Source organism: Apaloderma vittatum, unplaced genomic scaffold (assembly GCF_000703405.1).
Source record: "Apaloderma vittatum isolate BGI_N311 unplaced genomic scaffold, ASM70340v1 scaffold38625, whole genome shotgun sequence".
NCBI lineage: Eukaryota > Metazoa > Chordata > Aves > Trogoniformes > Trogonidae > Apaloderma > Apaloderma vittatum.
In genome coordinates, this window is record NW_009719683.1 from 1 (window position 1) to 16052 (window position 16052).

At 35.1% G+C, this 16052-nt stretch overlaps 1 protein-coding gene across 1 annotated transcript; it reads right to left on the reverse strand.

Annotated features, from left to right (window-relative positions):
- Positions 1-107: 107 nt before the first annotated feature.
- TBC1D23 (TBC1 domain family, member 23) lies at positions 108-13096 on the reverse strand (the record flags this gene model as incomplete). The annotated part of the gene is made up of 10 exons (XM_009870719.1): positions 108-278; positions 2808-2900; positions 3951-4073; positions 4831-4934; positions 5878-5921; positions 6033-6157; positions 8249-8372; positions 10024-10228; positions 12666-12771; positions 12993-13096. Coding segments are annotated over 10 exons (1199 nt in total), but the record flags the coding sequence as incomplete, so codon positions are not given.
- Between the last annotated feature and the right edge of the window lie 2956 nt (positions 13097-16052).

Below are 16052 nucleotides of genomic sequence, written 5' to 3' on the forward strand. Positions count from 1 at the left end.
CCCAACAGCTAAAAGTTTTAAGGGAAAATACTTTGCCATTTAGTATCAATGATACGTGCAGGCACACTTTATTTCGGCTATTAAAATCAACAGCAATTTAGTTGTACCTGTAAGAAATGTGCTAGCACCATGTTCATATACATATCTTCTTCTTCCCTGCCACTTCCCATGAAGCACAGATGTTCCCCACCAGCTATGGAGCCAGACTCAATAGATTGTTTTTGTGCTTCTAACAGGGATTTTACAGACTGTGCAAATTCTGATGGGTTTTGAAGCATCTGTGGAAAAAACAAACAAGAAGTGCCATTTGACACCAAGGTACTGTAACACAACTTAAAAAAAAGTCTAAGAAGTCTTGTCTAAAAAGACACAAATTTGGAAAATGGTTCTAATTTGTTAAGCACAAATGAGGCGACATTAGCACTGTACAAGATATGCAGAAAAAGACACCCGGATCCAGATCTCATGTCATGTTAGGAACACCGAGTATAGTCCTTTTCTTCCTCACTCCATCTTGCTTTCCCCAGGAAAGAAACGCAGCTAACACTAGTTTATTTTTGCAGACAGCAGTTAATTGTGGAAAAAGTCTTTGCAACTTTCATGTTGCATTAAGCTGGCAATGTGGCAGAGGGACTGATTTCCATATCTAAATGTGCTTGAGCACAACATGTTAAAATTTCGCAGTTTTGAAACCCTTTAAAATACCTTGAATTTCCAGGTGCCAAAAAAGTCATCCTCTTGTTATCTCCCCATTAAGCTTTTTCTCACTTACTTATCAAGATTTGGAAAAGAAAAAATTACAATCAGGAGTACAAGGAGGTATCTGGGATTCTTAGTACTTTCAAAAAGTTAAGGCTGTGGTCTCCTGAAAGTCTATTATGCGTGCAAAAACATGCTATATGAAACAGATGGAGAAACAAAGACTTTCTAAATACAGCTGAAATTTTAACCTGCTCTTGTGTAGAAGTTACTTATTAAAATTAATAAGGAAATGTTGTCCTCTAAGTGGATTTTAGGGGGAGAAATTCTCATTATCTACCTTTTACATTGGATTAACTGACTGAGTACAACATAACAAGTACACTGGCCAGCCGTCAGTGGGTCAACCTGAATTTTAACTGGGAATTTCTTATAGCTAAATGCTGCCGTTATATTACATAGGTGCTAAATCCTCTATCTAAGACTACCTATAAATGAGAGGGATTCCAAAGTGCTTTCCCCATTGCTCTCCCTTCAAATAAATTGTATGTACTTTGCAAATACAAGCGTACAAAATGTTTCAAGGCTCAAAGATTACTCCCTGCAATGTTTTCCTGGCATTAAACTTGTAAAACCAGAGATGAACCTGTTGATATTAATCTAGCACAGTTCATGAAGAAGCTAATTCCATTATGTAATTTAAACCCACGCAAACTAATCACATCCAATTTAAGCACTGTCTTCATGGACTTCTTTTTCATGTATTACAGGTTTTTGAACTATTTAATGATTTATAATGCTTATTTCCACTTTACTGAATATGATGTTCAACTAAGGTGAGCAGAAAAACACCCATATACAACAGGAAACGCTTTTATCCTAAATAATTTTTGATCTTGGTTAAAACACAGAACACTATCACAGAATCATTTATGTTAGAAAAATCCCTTAAGATCATTGAGTCCAACCATCAACCTAGCACTGCCAAACCCACCACTAAACCATGTCCTTAAGTGCCAGATATACACATTTTTTAAATACCTCCAAAGATGGTGACTCAACAACTACCCTGGGCAGCCTAATCCTTAATTTTGGTGAAGAAACGTTTCCTAACATCCAATCTAAACCTCTCCTGGCACAACTGGAGGTCATTTCCTTTTGTCCTATCACTTGTTACATGGGAGAAATGTTCAACCCCCACCTCGCTACAACCCGCTTTCAGGTAGTTGCACAGAGTGATAAGATCTCTCCTTAGCCTCCTTTTCTCTTCTGTACAATTATACTTATGCAAATAAGGCTGAATAACATATTTTTATTAGAGGTCAAGACAACAGATGCAGGACTGGGCTTCTTAACAAATAAAGGTAAAAGCACTGTTTAGGGGTTTGTACATAGATATCATTCCACAAAGCATCCATAGACTGCTTAAAGTGAAACAGTAGAGTTAACCTAGAAGTGAAGAATACACTGTAAGGCAGCTGAAATATAAGTGATTTGGGGAAAAAAGGACAGAGAAAAATGTGATTGAATGTTCACTTAGGAATTCATAATCAAATTGAAAGTACAGCAAAATCTTTAATAAAGTAATTAGTTGGTAGTACATATTAGTCCCAAAATTAATGCACTTCCTCTTTCATATTACACTGGAAAAAAATTAAAGGAGCAACCAAATCCTTTCAAGACCCTTTTCAATCCTTCTTTCAAGCAGGCTTTACTAAGACTGGCTGAGGAAAAAAAAAGGAAGTGAAAAAAATGCTAATTGTTAAAATTAATGACACCATTCATTAGAAATTATGATGCTAAAGAGAGATTTCTCCCTGAAATAATATCTAGTATTTAGCCTACATGCGTTTCCTGTTCTAACGAAAGAACAGGAAGATTGGAATCCCAAATTCTAATGTCATTAAGGATCAAATTCCTCAGTAAAATGATGGTTCCAATGTCCTTTAGAGAAGCTGACCTCTGAAACCTCATCACATAGCTAGACACTGCAGTTGACAGACTAGAATCTAAGCTAAGGACAATTTATTTTTCAAGACAGACATTTCTCACTCCTTCTATTTAACTTAGGGTTTAAAAATCAACAAAGAAACAAAAAGCATACGAACCAAATCAGAGTCTAAATGAAAAGCTGTTGATAAATGCCCGGCGTTGTATTGCTCTGCGGGACGGCAATCCACTACAAAGAATCTTACTCCTTCCTGAAAGATAGATTTTCCCCATTACAAAATTTTAAAATCATGTAACTACTGATACAATTTGATTATATTTTAATACTAATTCCAAGATTACAAGAATCCCTCAAAGGGGCTAACAACTATTGGAAAAATCTTACTTTATTTGGTTAAGCTGAACTTCTACAGTTACCAAATCATCAGCAGGGTTCTAACGGTCATTTGCCATTAATACATCAGCTTCTGCATCGGAAAGGATCACCCAAGTGCAATACACATGCCTTATTTAATAATTTCACCTCTACTGAGACAAAATATAGTAGATATGAGGGCACACATCAACAAGGCATGAGAAAGGACAACTCTGAAATCCCAATCCAACAGTTCATTACTACTCCGCACAGCACATAAAGATAGATTTGTATCTCACCGACTTAAACAGGATATAAACAGATGCCTAACTTTAACTGCACTAGGTAAAAAAAAAGTGTGAGTGATGAATCTGGGGCCTGGAAACTGCTACAAAAGCCAGTATTCAGGAAGAAAAACCGTAATCTAGCTACACTGTTATCTATACATTGGTCTTAAAGACTGAGTAAAGTCCCTATATCTAACTATGTCTGCGATGAACTACTACAGAATTAGCTTCAATAGGTTTTTTTTGTTCATTTAAACCTTTCATTGACAGAAGAAATCTATTTCATAATGGCATTCTTCTCAAAGACACTAAGTAGTGGGTTTTAAATTTTCCTCTACTATAGCTATATTTGAAAAGGAATTCAAATTAGTGAGATACTACTTAAAGCTCTCATTCCTCAGTTTCAAATCAGCTTTATTAAGCTCCCCTGTACTGTGGCTCTAGTTGCTATAGTACAAATACATTGCAGTCAGCAGATCATTTACAAGGGAGACAACTTCAAGAAAAGAATACTTTTTTCTCAAATAGTAAATACTCATCTACACTGTTTTTAAGAAAAAACCCAAACACTTGTGTTACAAAAGCACTTAAGTGACTCTTTTCCTTTTCTATAAAACTGGGAGGGGGAAGGAAAAGAAAGGGTAATTCAGTGTACTGACTCCTTGTTGCTGATTTGCTTGAAGAATCTCAGACACAGAAACTGCTAGACAGAGAGCCTGGCTCAAGTCTGTGTCATCATCTTTGAGGCCCAGCAAGCTGCTGCCAAAGAGACTGTGGTTATCCTAACAAGGCAAAAAGAAAAAAACAAAACAAAACGTTACCTGTTTCAGCGAAGGCTGAAAATAAAAGTATATCCACCACGTCACAAACAATCCTGATGCAAGCGTATCCAGTCCACAAAGTTATCAGATTTCTGATCAACTGAAACTCTTTCTGAAAATCATGGCAAGGCCTGAACTTCCTTACGAACACTCTTGTTCACCATTCTGAACATGCCAACATGATAAAACACCTCTGTTTTTTGTTTATTTGGTTCCCGCCCTCTTCCCCTTCCCAAATGTCACATACCTGCTTACATACATCAGAGAAATTACATACAAGCCAAAGGCAGTGACTACCAATTACTTTTATTTCATGAATTCAGTGAAGTCAGATATTTTGAGTAAGGAAGTATAGCATCAACAGCGCAGGTGATGACAGCTTTATCTCTTAGTAAGTGACTTTTTCTTGTTCGCTGTTGCAAGAACAGCCAGGTCTGCTGTGCCGTCTACTACAATGCAATTGTGACAGTATGGCATTTTTGCTTCATCAGATCTTACAGGAACCTGGTTTGCACTCTAAGGCCATCAGTCGTGAAGCGGGAACATTGCAAGGAAGCTTCTCTCTAACATGTTTCACTTAACCATCTTTCAAAGATCACAACAGTAAATACCACCAGAGTAACAACATGAAAAAAATAATGAAATATTCAAAGTTACTGTCAGCAGGAGCTTAAAGAATCACGAAAAATAAGAGATTTTCAAAATCACTTGTTGTTACCTTCCTGAAAGAAGCTGGAGTTTTGCTACAGTAATACTGTGCCAAAGAGAAGAGATCTTCTATATCTTCTAAGTTGAGATTGGCTGGTGAAGTTTCTAAGAATTCTGAGATATACAAACAACAGAAGTGCACTATTATTTCAGACGTAAAAAAGAAGCAGCATACAGCTTGCATCATAAAATAACTTATTTTTAATGAGGCATAACACAACTGAGTTTATTGATTACATGCGAATGTTGATTCACTCTCTCCAGGCAGAAAGAGGAGATACAGGAAATACTCCTTTATGCATATGAAACGAAGGCTATGTGCTAGAAGTTCAAACCTGAGGCAAAATTTATTTTTTATGACACTCTTATTTCTGCATACTTCCAGCTTTCAGCTGTAAAACAAAGTCAGCTGCCTTTTCTAAACGGGTTGACCAAGAGAACCATCAAAATCAGAGTACTTAATCAATAGTAGTGTTATATGTCTAGGATTGTACGAGAGTATAGTTCTGCAGTATATGGCACAGATGCAGCATTCCAAGTGCCCTCTTTTTTAACTACTATAAGATTACTAATTATACTCTATTATGCTATATATAAAAAAATAAAGGCAAGTGAAACTGGCTCATAAGAAATTTTAGTGTAATTTCTATAAAAAGAGAGGAGTGTACGACAAGAACAATGAATTAAGCTCAAATCAAGTGCATTCAAAGGTAATAATCTGAAAAATACAACAGGTGCATTAAATTTAAAGAAGAATTTGGAAGCTGCTGCTTTGTGCTAGAAACATGGTGATTATTTCAAGTACTCCAAACTGAAGTATAAAATTAGGTGTCAGAATGGTAAAATAGGAAACACAAGAAAAGAATGTTAAGGACAAGGCAAATGTGATGCAACAATAGAACAGTAAGAAGAGAATTAGTAGGTGAGGGGATTAATGCGAAAAATCACAGGGAAATAATTTAAGTATTCAGTAACGTAGTAATGAAAAATGATAATCAATGGAGATCATACTGTATGGTAAATATTTTATCAGCAGCTATATAAGAGAAGTACTTACTTATTATTTCTTCTTTATCTGACTCTTGTGCTAAGATAACGTCTCTGAAAACAGTAAAGTCACAGGTATATATTGTCAGTAAAATCAAGATGAAGCAAAAGTGGATTAAAGCTGTGACAGAAAAGAATGCCCCAAAAAATTAACTATACACTTACTTTGCATTGACAAGGATGATTAACATTAAGAAATAAATAAAGAATGGATCTGCTTGTTGTAGATATCCATCCCATATTGCCTGAGTGACTTCAGCTGAACAGTAATATGAGAAGAGGCTTCCAAGCTAAAAATTTGGAAAAGAGCAATAAACAGGAATAATCTTATCGGGATAACATTTTTAACAGATACAAGATATCTAAAAGAAAATAAACCAAACAAAGTTATGTCAAAACATAAATTTGCACCATGTATGGTTCTACCCTCAAAAACAATTTTTCTGGAAACAGTACCGTAATGCTACAGATTATTTATGTATAAACATGCCTAGTGGGAAGGCAAACTCCACTGTACATTGTCAGCCTTGCAAATTCCACCAGATAAAACATATTCAGGCTGGAATACTGTTTAACACACAGCTACTGCTGTGAATATATTAAAAAAAGAATATATTTACTCAACTACCTTAGCAAACAGGACTTTGAAAGGATTCTATAAAAATTCTTTTTATCTTTCACAGTAGAACGAAGCTAATTGAACACGGTTGCACATTAGTTTGATGACACTTACTTAACATTACATTATGACGTAATATGCTTTATGGCTGAGTAATTACACATTTGCAAGCAACAGAAAGATTTCATTACTATTTAACAAATTGTCTGCCTGTTCCCACGTTCCCATTTAAAAATACATCTTCTCTGACAGGCAAAGTTCAAAGCGGATAACAGAAAAGGCAGGAGCTTCTTTTCATACATGCCAGATAATATTTACAATCACATCTAACTTGAATGCATACCAGCTAGCTTCACTGGGGTCTTACTGACTTGCTGATGCATACAAGTTCTCTGTCAACAGAGTTACAGCTTTCAAAACCTCAGCATCTGTTTTTAAACACTATCGTGGAATATCCCAACGCTTCCTAGTACACCTTTGTAACAAAAGGTAGGAAGATCTATCCAATTCTGAGTCAAACACAACTGAAAATGTCACTGAACTGCGAGGCAATCACAGATGTCCAAATGTTGCTTATGTATTCCTACGCATCAGAAATACCTCTACACGGACTAAGTTTTTTGACAGATGAAAACAAGGAATTGTAATATAATCTCATAATCTAAAATGAGGCTTAAGATTTTTTTCTACAACTGTACACCAGAAAGCATTACACTGAGGACTGGCAGCTACAGTAGCTCATTTCCCCACCTCCTTTCAAAGTGAACATTTTTTCCTAATGAATCACTAAACTTTTAATAAAAAACTTTAAAGAAGTTCATTTTTACTAAGGAATATACATACATTTATAAGTGTGTGTGTGTTTGTGTATATATGTATAAGGAATATACATATATATATATATATGCTGTGTGTATGTATATATACATACACATATATATAAATAAGGGAGATTCAGTAGTACAAAAGAAACCCCTGACTCCTCTTTTGAAGGCTGATGACTGGCAAACAGTAGATTTTAAGAATACGGAAATTCTTCCTGGACACATTTTGATACTAAAATTGGTAGCAACCCCCCCAAAAAAATTTTAAAATACCAATCAAATACAGACTTTGCACTTTTAATAATTCATTTCAGTCTTACTTCTTTAACTGAAAGTACATGGAGTTACAAAAAAAATTTACAAAGCCAATGGGTATGAAAGAAGAGCCTAGAAAAGTTCATGCATCTGCTTTATTAATTGACAGGCTTTGCCTCTACCAGCACTATATCATGATTTCTTATTGCATATAGTAGGTAGCATTGAAACATGAGAATTCTTCTGCTTTATGCTGTAGTCTAACCACACAAACTTTGCAAAAAAATTTACTGAGGTTAAGTGTCTTTATAACTATTCCCAACTGAAGGCAGTTTTGAAGTTAAGGTGAGGAAGAAATGACCAGACAGCCGCCCACTACAAAAACTAACATCACAGCTTCTTATTTTCTAAGTCATTTGCTCTCATTCTTACTCATTCCAAGTAGTTCCTAACATCAGTGGCTCAAATAACATCCAGTACAATAAAAATGCGACATTAACAAGATCTCCTACCTTATTTTAAACAACTGAACACAAAGAGCCCATGCTATATTAAAACATGCAATTTATTTCAATATATGCAGTTCTAATCTCCTGTACTACTGTTCTATAAACTGGCAACATGTACTTAAATATTAACAGAAATTTATTTTTCATTATGTTTCCCTACTTTCACTTTATTACCCAGTTGAGTGCATATGAGTCTGGAGTCATCTTCTTAGTATCAAGAAAGGAGCAGAGTTCAGGCTCATGGTACTGCAGAAGTAGTCTGAAGAGATGAAATGGTCTTCCCTTCATAAAACAATCCCTAAAAAGTAGCAGCAAAAATAATTGTGAACTCCCCTGTAATGTTCCAGTTGTCAGAGTAGCAATTACTTATTAGTTGTGATTATGTGACTTCTTATATTGTTCTTTTAATTTACAGGGACTGATCACTAAGTCAACTTGCCTCAAGAACTAAAAAACCCAAACAACAAAAACCCCACAAACACTGAAAATCCCACTATACTAATAAGGTAGGAAAAAGAATTAAATACTGTCAATACTTCAGGAAGTATATAGCTCACAGAATTATTTTAAAAAGATTTAAATATCAAAACAAGGCTAGCATAGTATTGATATTTTCAACGAATACTTCAATTTTTAAAAAAAATGTAAATCACACAGCAGCAAAAGGAAAATTAAAAGATGCTTATTTCATACATGAATAACAATGAAATGCCAACTATGCAGGAAATAAAGAAGCATTTGAAATTAATAAATAGTTGTTAAAGATATTTGGAACAAATCTCAAGTGTTTAAAAACCTAAGTAAACTTATGTGAAACTTGACACACAAATCTTCAAACACAATTATCAGCCTAAAATAAGGGTAGAGGTAACATTGATGTAATGTAAGGAGATGTAATGCACTTCCCTCACATAGTCCCTGGCATGAGGCACACTTCCATTATCCACTTGCAGCTTTTTAAATAAGTTTATTACCTTACAAGCTCTCACAAAAACCATTGCAGAATCAGTTGCATATCTGAGGTGGCATTTTCTTCTGCTTCTGGCCTCAACAAAGAATACTAATAACCTAGGACTTTCATGTCAATTTTACATTAACTTTTGTACAGTTCAGAAACTTCACCATTCTAGAGGAAAGGCAGGAAATCAGAAACAGATACAAGCTGAGTCAAGTGACAGGACCGATAAATGCTTCCTGCCACAACACCAAACGTGTACTTTTCTTATTATAGGCACATTTCCAGTAGCTGGGACAGAATCTAAGATCTTTAATTAGAGGCTACACATATATTATTTCACAAGGACTTAACGAGAAGACCCTGCAGCCTTGCTGGAGTTTCATGATATTACTCCCAACATCAATAAAAAGTTATTTTAGTGAGAGCACCTATGTGACAGCATGAAGAGCTCCCATTTAATATTTTTTATTAAAAAGAATTATAATTTAAAAATTTAACAACTTTGAAAAAAACCCCACATTTCAGTCCCAACTCAGTAGAATACAGGGAAAGTATCAACTACTTCTAAGAGATTTTGAGACTTAGTGATTATGAAGTAGTTTGAAGTGGCAGGGGGAGAAAGTTTTTTATAACTGAAGGTCTTGGTAGTTTTTAGATACCGGAAGTGCTGGGAAAGGAAATTGCTTTCACATAACACATGTGAATTAGCTAGTTCCTAAACAAATGTCTTTGGTACTGAGTGAAATGACAGTTACTCTTCAAAAGGCACATTGAGTCTACATCAGTTGCATGCTAACTCTTTACCCCTTAAATCAACTTGGTCATCTCCCGGACTTCAACAGGTATTGAAAGACATTCCAATTTGCTATCACATGAAGGAATCTGACAACTTTGCTGCACTGTTTCTAGCTGACACTAATATGCATATCCTTTCAGAAAATATTTTTAGTGCCAATAAAAATAGTACACAGGCAGAAGAAAAGGTTTTTACCTTGGAATGAATTTATTCATGATAGCATAAAAGCAGTTGTACAAATCACTGCGTGGCAATCGAAGGTGAACCAGAGGTCTGAGTAGATGTATCCAGCCGAGGCAAGAACTGTATTTAACATTGCGTGATTTACAATAAAAAGTAATAACAGACTCAATATCCAAAAACAATACTGACTTCTCCTCTTCTGGTACTGACAACTGGTCTGAAATAGGCATAGCACAGAGATTATCTCATAGCACAATTGCACCAACAGGTACTGCTGGGGGAGGGGGGGAAAACAGCAAAACCAGACAAACAAAATATAGCAGCTTGGATTAAACGCTTACAGAAAAGCACCAAAATACAAGTGGTTTCACAACCTCAGTAAGATAAGGCATTTAAGTATCATCTATATATCACAAGAACAGGATGAAAGAAGTTTGAGGTTTCTAGGATCTACATGAAACAAAGTGGTAGATTCTCTTAATGGACAGAACGCCTCTCTTCTATTCCTATTTGATGTCCTCTACACAAAATTACGCTCAAGTCTACAAGAAATTCATCTGAATTTCAACACACATCAACCCACAATGCATACCTGCAATTCCTCAATAGCCCACTAACATGCAAATCGACAGGGAGGGTGGAATAAAATGAACTCTAAGGTCCCTTCCAGACTAGGCCATTCTATGATTCTATGATCTATGAAGATCAGTAGTTTGAAATCACCTAGGCTTACTTATGTCTGGCTTTTAAATTTGATTTGGTACTGTTGCGAATCAGAAGATACATTAACAATGAACATATAATCTTTCAAATTCTTACAAATGTTGTAAGGTACTAAAAAGGGAAGATGTCCTCTATCAATGACAGACTAATTCTGAAACAATAGCTTACATGGTTGCATTTGGACAACAATCAGCACCAATAAAATGGTAAAAAACCCCAGGTTTGTAATTACGGTAGCAAGCTAAACACTTAAATACTGTCATTATTGAGTAGGATACATACGCAAACCATTGATTTTTATTAGTTCCTAAGTATCTTTCTGCAAAGACTCTTACTTAAAAGGCTGACAACACTTCAGAAAAAGTACCAGTATGCACCTCACTTAAGGCAATGAAGCCAAGATACCAAAATACATTAGTACCATACCTCAGATTGTGCCTTCCTCCACGTGATGAACTACTTAGCTTACTTACAGTTAAATACACTGATATTTATTATATAGATTGTAGTGAAAACAGATTTTGTGTAAGTTCATACAATTATCACTTTAATATTAAAACACCTTGAGATTTTTAAATGAAAAATCTAATATTAAATACACTTATAAATTATACACTTCATAAACAAAATTGTTTTATTCCCCTCAGATTCTGTCTATTTTACTGTAGTTAAACTGACTTACAGTAAAATAAGGAATAACTATGTTACATCTCTGACTGGAGGAAGAGATGCCACACAGACTATATCAAAGCAGCAGCATTACATTTCTAGTGAATATTTTTCCTCCTCAATTACGTGGATCTCATTAGTATCAATAAACTTTTTTATTACAGAAGTCTAGTACTTTCCCATCAAAGCCACTCCATATTTGGCATTTCCTTTCCTCTATCTCTCAGGAAAATAAAATGGTACATGAAACTCAATGCCACCTGAAGACTTAATTTAAATTTGGAGACTACTTGCTTTGCTAAAACATTGAAATAGAGATTTCAGTATTGGTTTGGTTTAAATCTCTCTCTCTAACCTTCATTCTAAACTACCTCTGCATTTATTAATTGAATGAATTGAATATTGTTACATATTAGAAAATAACTTGACAATAAAGGCAAAAGGAGAACTAACAGACATTAACATGCTTAATTTTGTATGTTACCAATACTAACTGGGACATTTTGCACCTTCCTGAAATCACATTTTGATTGAATAACACAGAGGAAATCTCATCACTCTTTACAAGGTAGAGAGAGAAAGAAAATAAGCCCCACTAGATTCTAGGGCTAGAAAATGTAGAACTGCATTTTAAAAGTGGCAGATATGCATGCCTGTAATAACTCCATTCTTTGCCTTAACATTCAATTTTACAAGAATAAATAAAAGAATAACATGTAATAAAATAGAAGATTCTCTTATTGATGCTGGAAGAAGTATCCTAATTTATGAGTCAGCATTGACTCCACCATTTGATCACTCATACCAGTGCTGTTGCAAGGTGTCAGGGATTTGGCAACTTCTGCAACAAGCTGCTAACCAGATCCTGTGGCAGCTTCTTACAGACACACAGAAAAATCTTTCATTTTTGCTAAAAGGGTTATCAAAAAACATCTTCCTTAAAAGTAGTCCTTGAAGGTCAAAACGTTTAACGTATTTCTTCCCTTAAAGTTTATATGCATTTTCCTGTTACAATAGTTTTTCAAATTAAGAATTAATCACTGGACAATTAAAAACTTGAACCCATCCTAGAGTCCAAGTACTGATAAGATACTACCGTTTTCTTACGATTTACCTATTTTATTTTGCTCTCTCATGTTCCGTCTCAAAGCTTCTTCCAAAATGTAAACATCATTCAGGTTATTTAATTCAAATAACAAAGACCTAAGACAACTGAGAATACCGAGATTTTGACAGAGGTGATCTAAATGAACTGAACTCACCAATTAGCTCTTGGCAATCTTTATGAATTATACTCTGTTCAGGTAGGTCTAAAGAGCCATCCCAGGATGCTAGGCTGTCCCCCTTTCCTACAACATTAAGTGCAATCTGGAAACAAAAATAGAACACATTTTAGCGTCCTTTTGCAGTTACCTCATTACTGAACTCATTAACTTCATTCAATAAAGAGGAATATTTTTAAATTGAAACAACATTCAATGCATATTAAAATTCTAGTACATCTCTCTTGTAGCGATGCCTGCTAATTAGGTCATTTACCTCAAATCAAAACCAACTTCCAATACTTTCTGATTTAAGCTCATATTTACCTTCCAGACTTTTGCTCTCAGATCAGCAGGCAACTGCCTTCCTTGAATGATGTTTCTCACAGTTTCAAGATCACAGCCTCCCTCTTCTAGAGCGTCTGCAAGATCTCAAAAAAAAAATGACATGTGAAGTGATTACTAAAAATTAATTATACTTTATTTTTCAATGCTTATCTAATAAATAGATGTAGAATGGCAGATACCATCAGGCAAAACACACACAGGTATACTATAAGACAATTTGGCAATTACTAAAAATAAGTGTTTGCAAAATGTTACTTATTCTTTTACTTTTAAAGTTGCTTGTTCAACTTATAATTCCACTCAATATACATATTAAAAAATAAGGTCAGGGCGGTTTTTTTGTTTGGCAATGTGGCAAAATGAATCACAAAAATGCAAATTTAGTTGTAGTTTACAACTGAAAAGATTCAGAGCAATGCATTCAAAACAAACATTACAGCTAAATTAGGTGGCGGAGTTCTTTTAAGTAAAATATTAGATGACCTAGAAAATGGAAAACTTATTTTCAAAGTTTAAAAAAGTCATCTTTTAACCTTATCTTTCCCCAAAATGGGAAAAAAACCTTTTAGTCAAACATAGATTTACTTAACTATAAAGTTCTAGTACTGAGGGTGGACAAGTGCACAAGACTGAATTAAAACATATAAAAATGTTAATAGTAGTACAGAAAGCAGCAAAACACACAAATTCATGAGACAGTCAAATGGTAATGACGTTTAAGTTGCCACAGTAAGTCAATAAAACTTCATAAGCATTACAGATAAGGTATGCATTCAGAAATGATTACTTTACAATCCCTCTGAAAGCTTCTGCAGACTGATTCAACAGTTCCATGCTGTCAATAATGAGTACACCACATCAGATGATTTCAGGAATTTCACTATCACGTAGCAGAGCAGTGGCAAAACACCAGATTCACTGGAAAAATAGCAATGTCAGTGATACATAGGTGCCATAGGCAAAACCCCTTATTGTGTCCTCTTTAACTGCTCTCTGCCTGGTCTGACACGTGCCTTAAGAAAGGCTTTGCTTCATCCGCCTGAGGAGTTAAACACACACATTCAGGAGGTTTACAGCCAGAGCAAAACACAGAACATGACTATTAACCAAGACAGACATTCAAGTATGAAGATGCATTCCTTGCGAATAACACATCTATTTATATACATGGAGTAACAGATGTTAAAGTGTTATCAGTATAACTCAATTACTACACGTTACATACCATGCGGCCAATTCCAAATACCCACAAAAAAGAATGTCAGCTGTTGAGCTCTTGTCTACTCCTTTAATTTGCATATATCCACAACTAACCTCTTGATATGAAGGTTCATAAGTTTGGTCTCCCGAAATCTTAAAGCACACATTTCTAATTTTCTAAATATCAGCCCTTTTGATAATCAGATTAAAATCTCAATCTTGTGAGAATGTACGCATATACTTTAAAATTAGAATCAACCTAACCTTATGTAATACTTGTTGAAGTATTTACAAGTTGGGAGAGTAAGCATTTTCCTTGTGTTGTACCAGCCGGTTTCTTCGGCAGTACTTTTTGGCAGAACATTAAATCATATTCCAAATATATGGTGGGGCAAAATTATCAGTTTGCTTTCTTCAAATAGTTTAGCGAATTTGGATGAAAGAGAGCACAATTTACAAAGAAACCAAATTACCTTATTTTCTTACACGTTTTTAATATTTAAAAAAAAAAATAATTCCAAAGTCCACTTACAAAACTACAAGCTACAGAGGTTGACACCTACACTTGCACTTCAATCACCTATCCTGTTGTCCAATTATGTACATAGTGATCAATGTCAGAAAAGCTGAAACACCCAAACAGTTCACTCTGAACAAAACCCAATTATTTTCAGGGCATTTACATGAAGAGACCTAGCACTCGGCAACACTGCATGAACTCTGGGATGATCTAACTTCAACAGAAGCAAACATCAAACAACATCTGAAGAGAGCTAAATGCTCTTAAGATATATTGGAGGTTTCTGCGCACACTACGTGTGACAAACGGACTAGAGAGCAACAGCTGGGCCTTGAACTATAGCACACAACATATGATTCATCACTACAAAGTATTAAACAAGTATGAGGAAATGAATGCAACAGCTGCACACCTTATATTCCAGGTGAAAAGGACTTAAACTTTAACATTTAAACTTGGTTTCTTTGTCCTCCAAAGCAAATTATTGGGGGAGAGGCAGGAGAGGGAAGTAACATGCGCGAAACAACACTTCAAACACATCTACACAAATTACAAAAACCACACCCAGACCTATGAGAACTAATTCTACTAGTACCTAATATTCATGGCTTAAAAAGCTGTGCACAGGTTAACATCAAGATAAACTTTAAGATGTTCTCTGCAAATGTGTCTTCCCTTTGTCTGTTTGATATTACTCTGCATAGTCCTCATTAAGAACTGTCATCCCCATTTTGTACACTGTAGAGATGACAGGCAGGTGAAGTATCAGCTTTACTACTTCACCTTAAAAAGGAGGTAACTGATATAGCCATCTCCCACAGGAAGACATGTAATGCATTACCAACATTGAGTTAAATGAAATAACAGTGGAGCAAAAAAAAAGCATTGTTCTATTATGATCCAACAAGCTACTGTTTTCCTCCACCAACTCCCAAGACTGCTCACAGGCTAGAAGCAAGGATTTTTCACAGATTAAGAAAAATTCTTTTCTAATAAGTATTCTGTTCAGGCTAGCTTACAAAGTACAAAAGTGATTTTCATACTTTAACACATGTCCACCATCTGTATTTTACTATATTTCAGTTAGTGTTGCACTATACTCCAGTAAACTGTTAGAAATCTAGATCCTTTTCCTTCATGAGTAAAGATCAAGTAGGAAGTCTTCTGTTCATATGGACAATTATTTCACTTTGGAAAGAATGCAGCACTTCCTTTATTGGCAAGTTTACCCAACCCTGAACATCCTTACAGAATCACAGAATGTTCGGGGTTGGAAGCCTGAACATCCTTATAGAATCACAGAATGTTCGGGGTTGGAA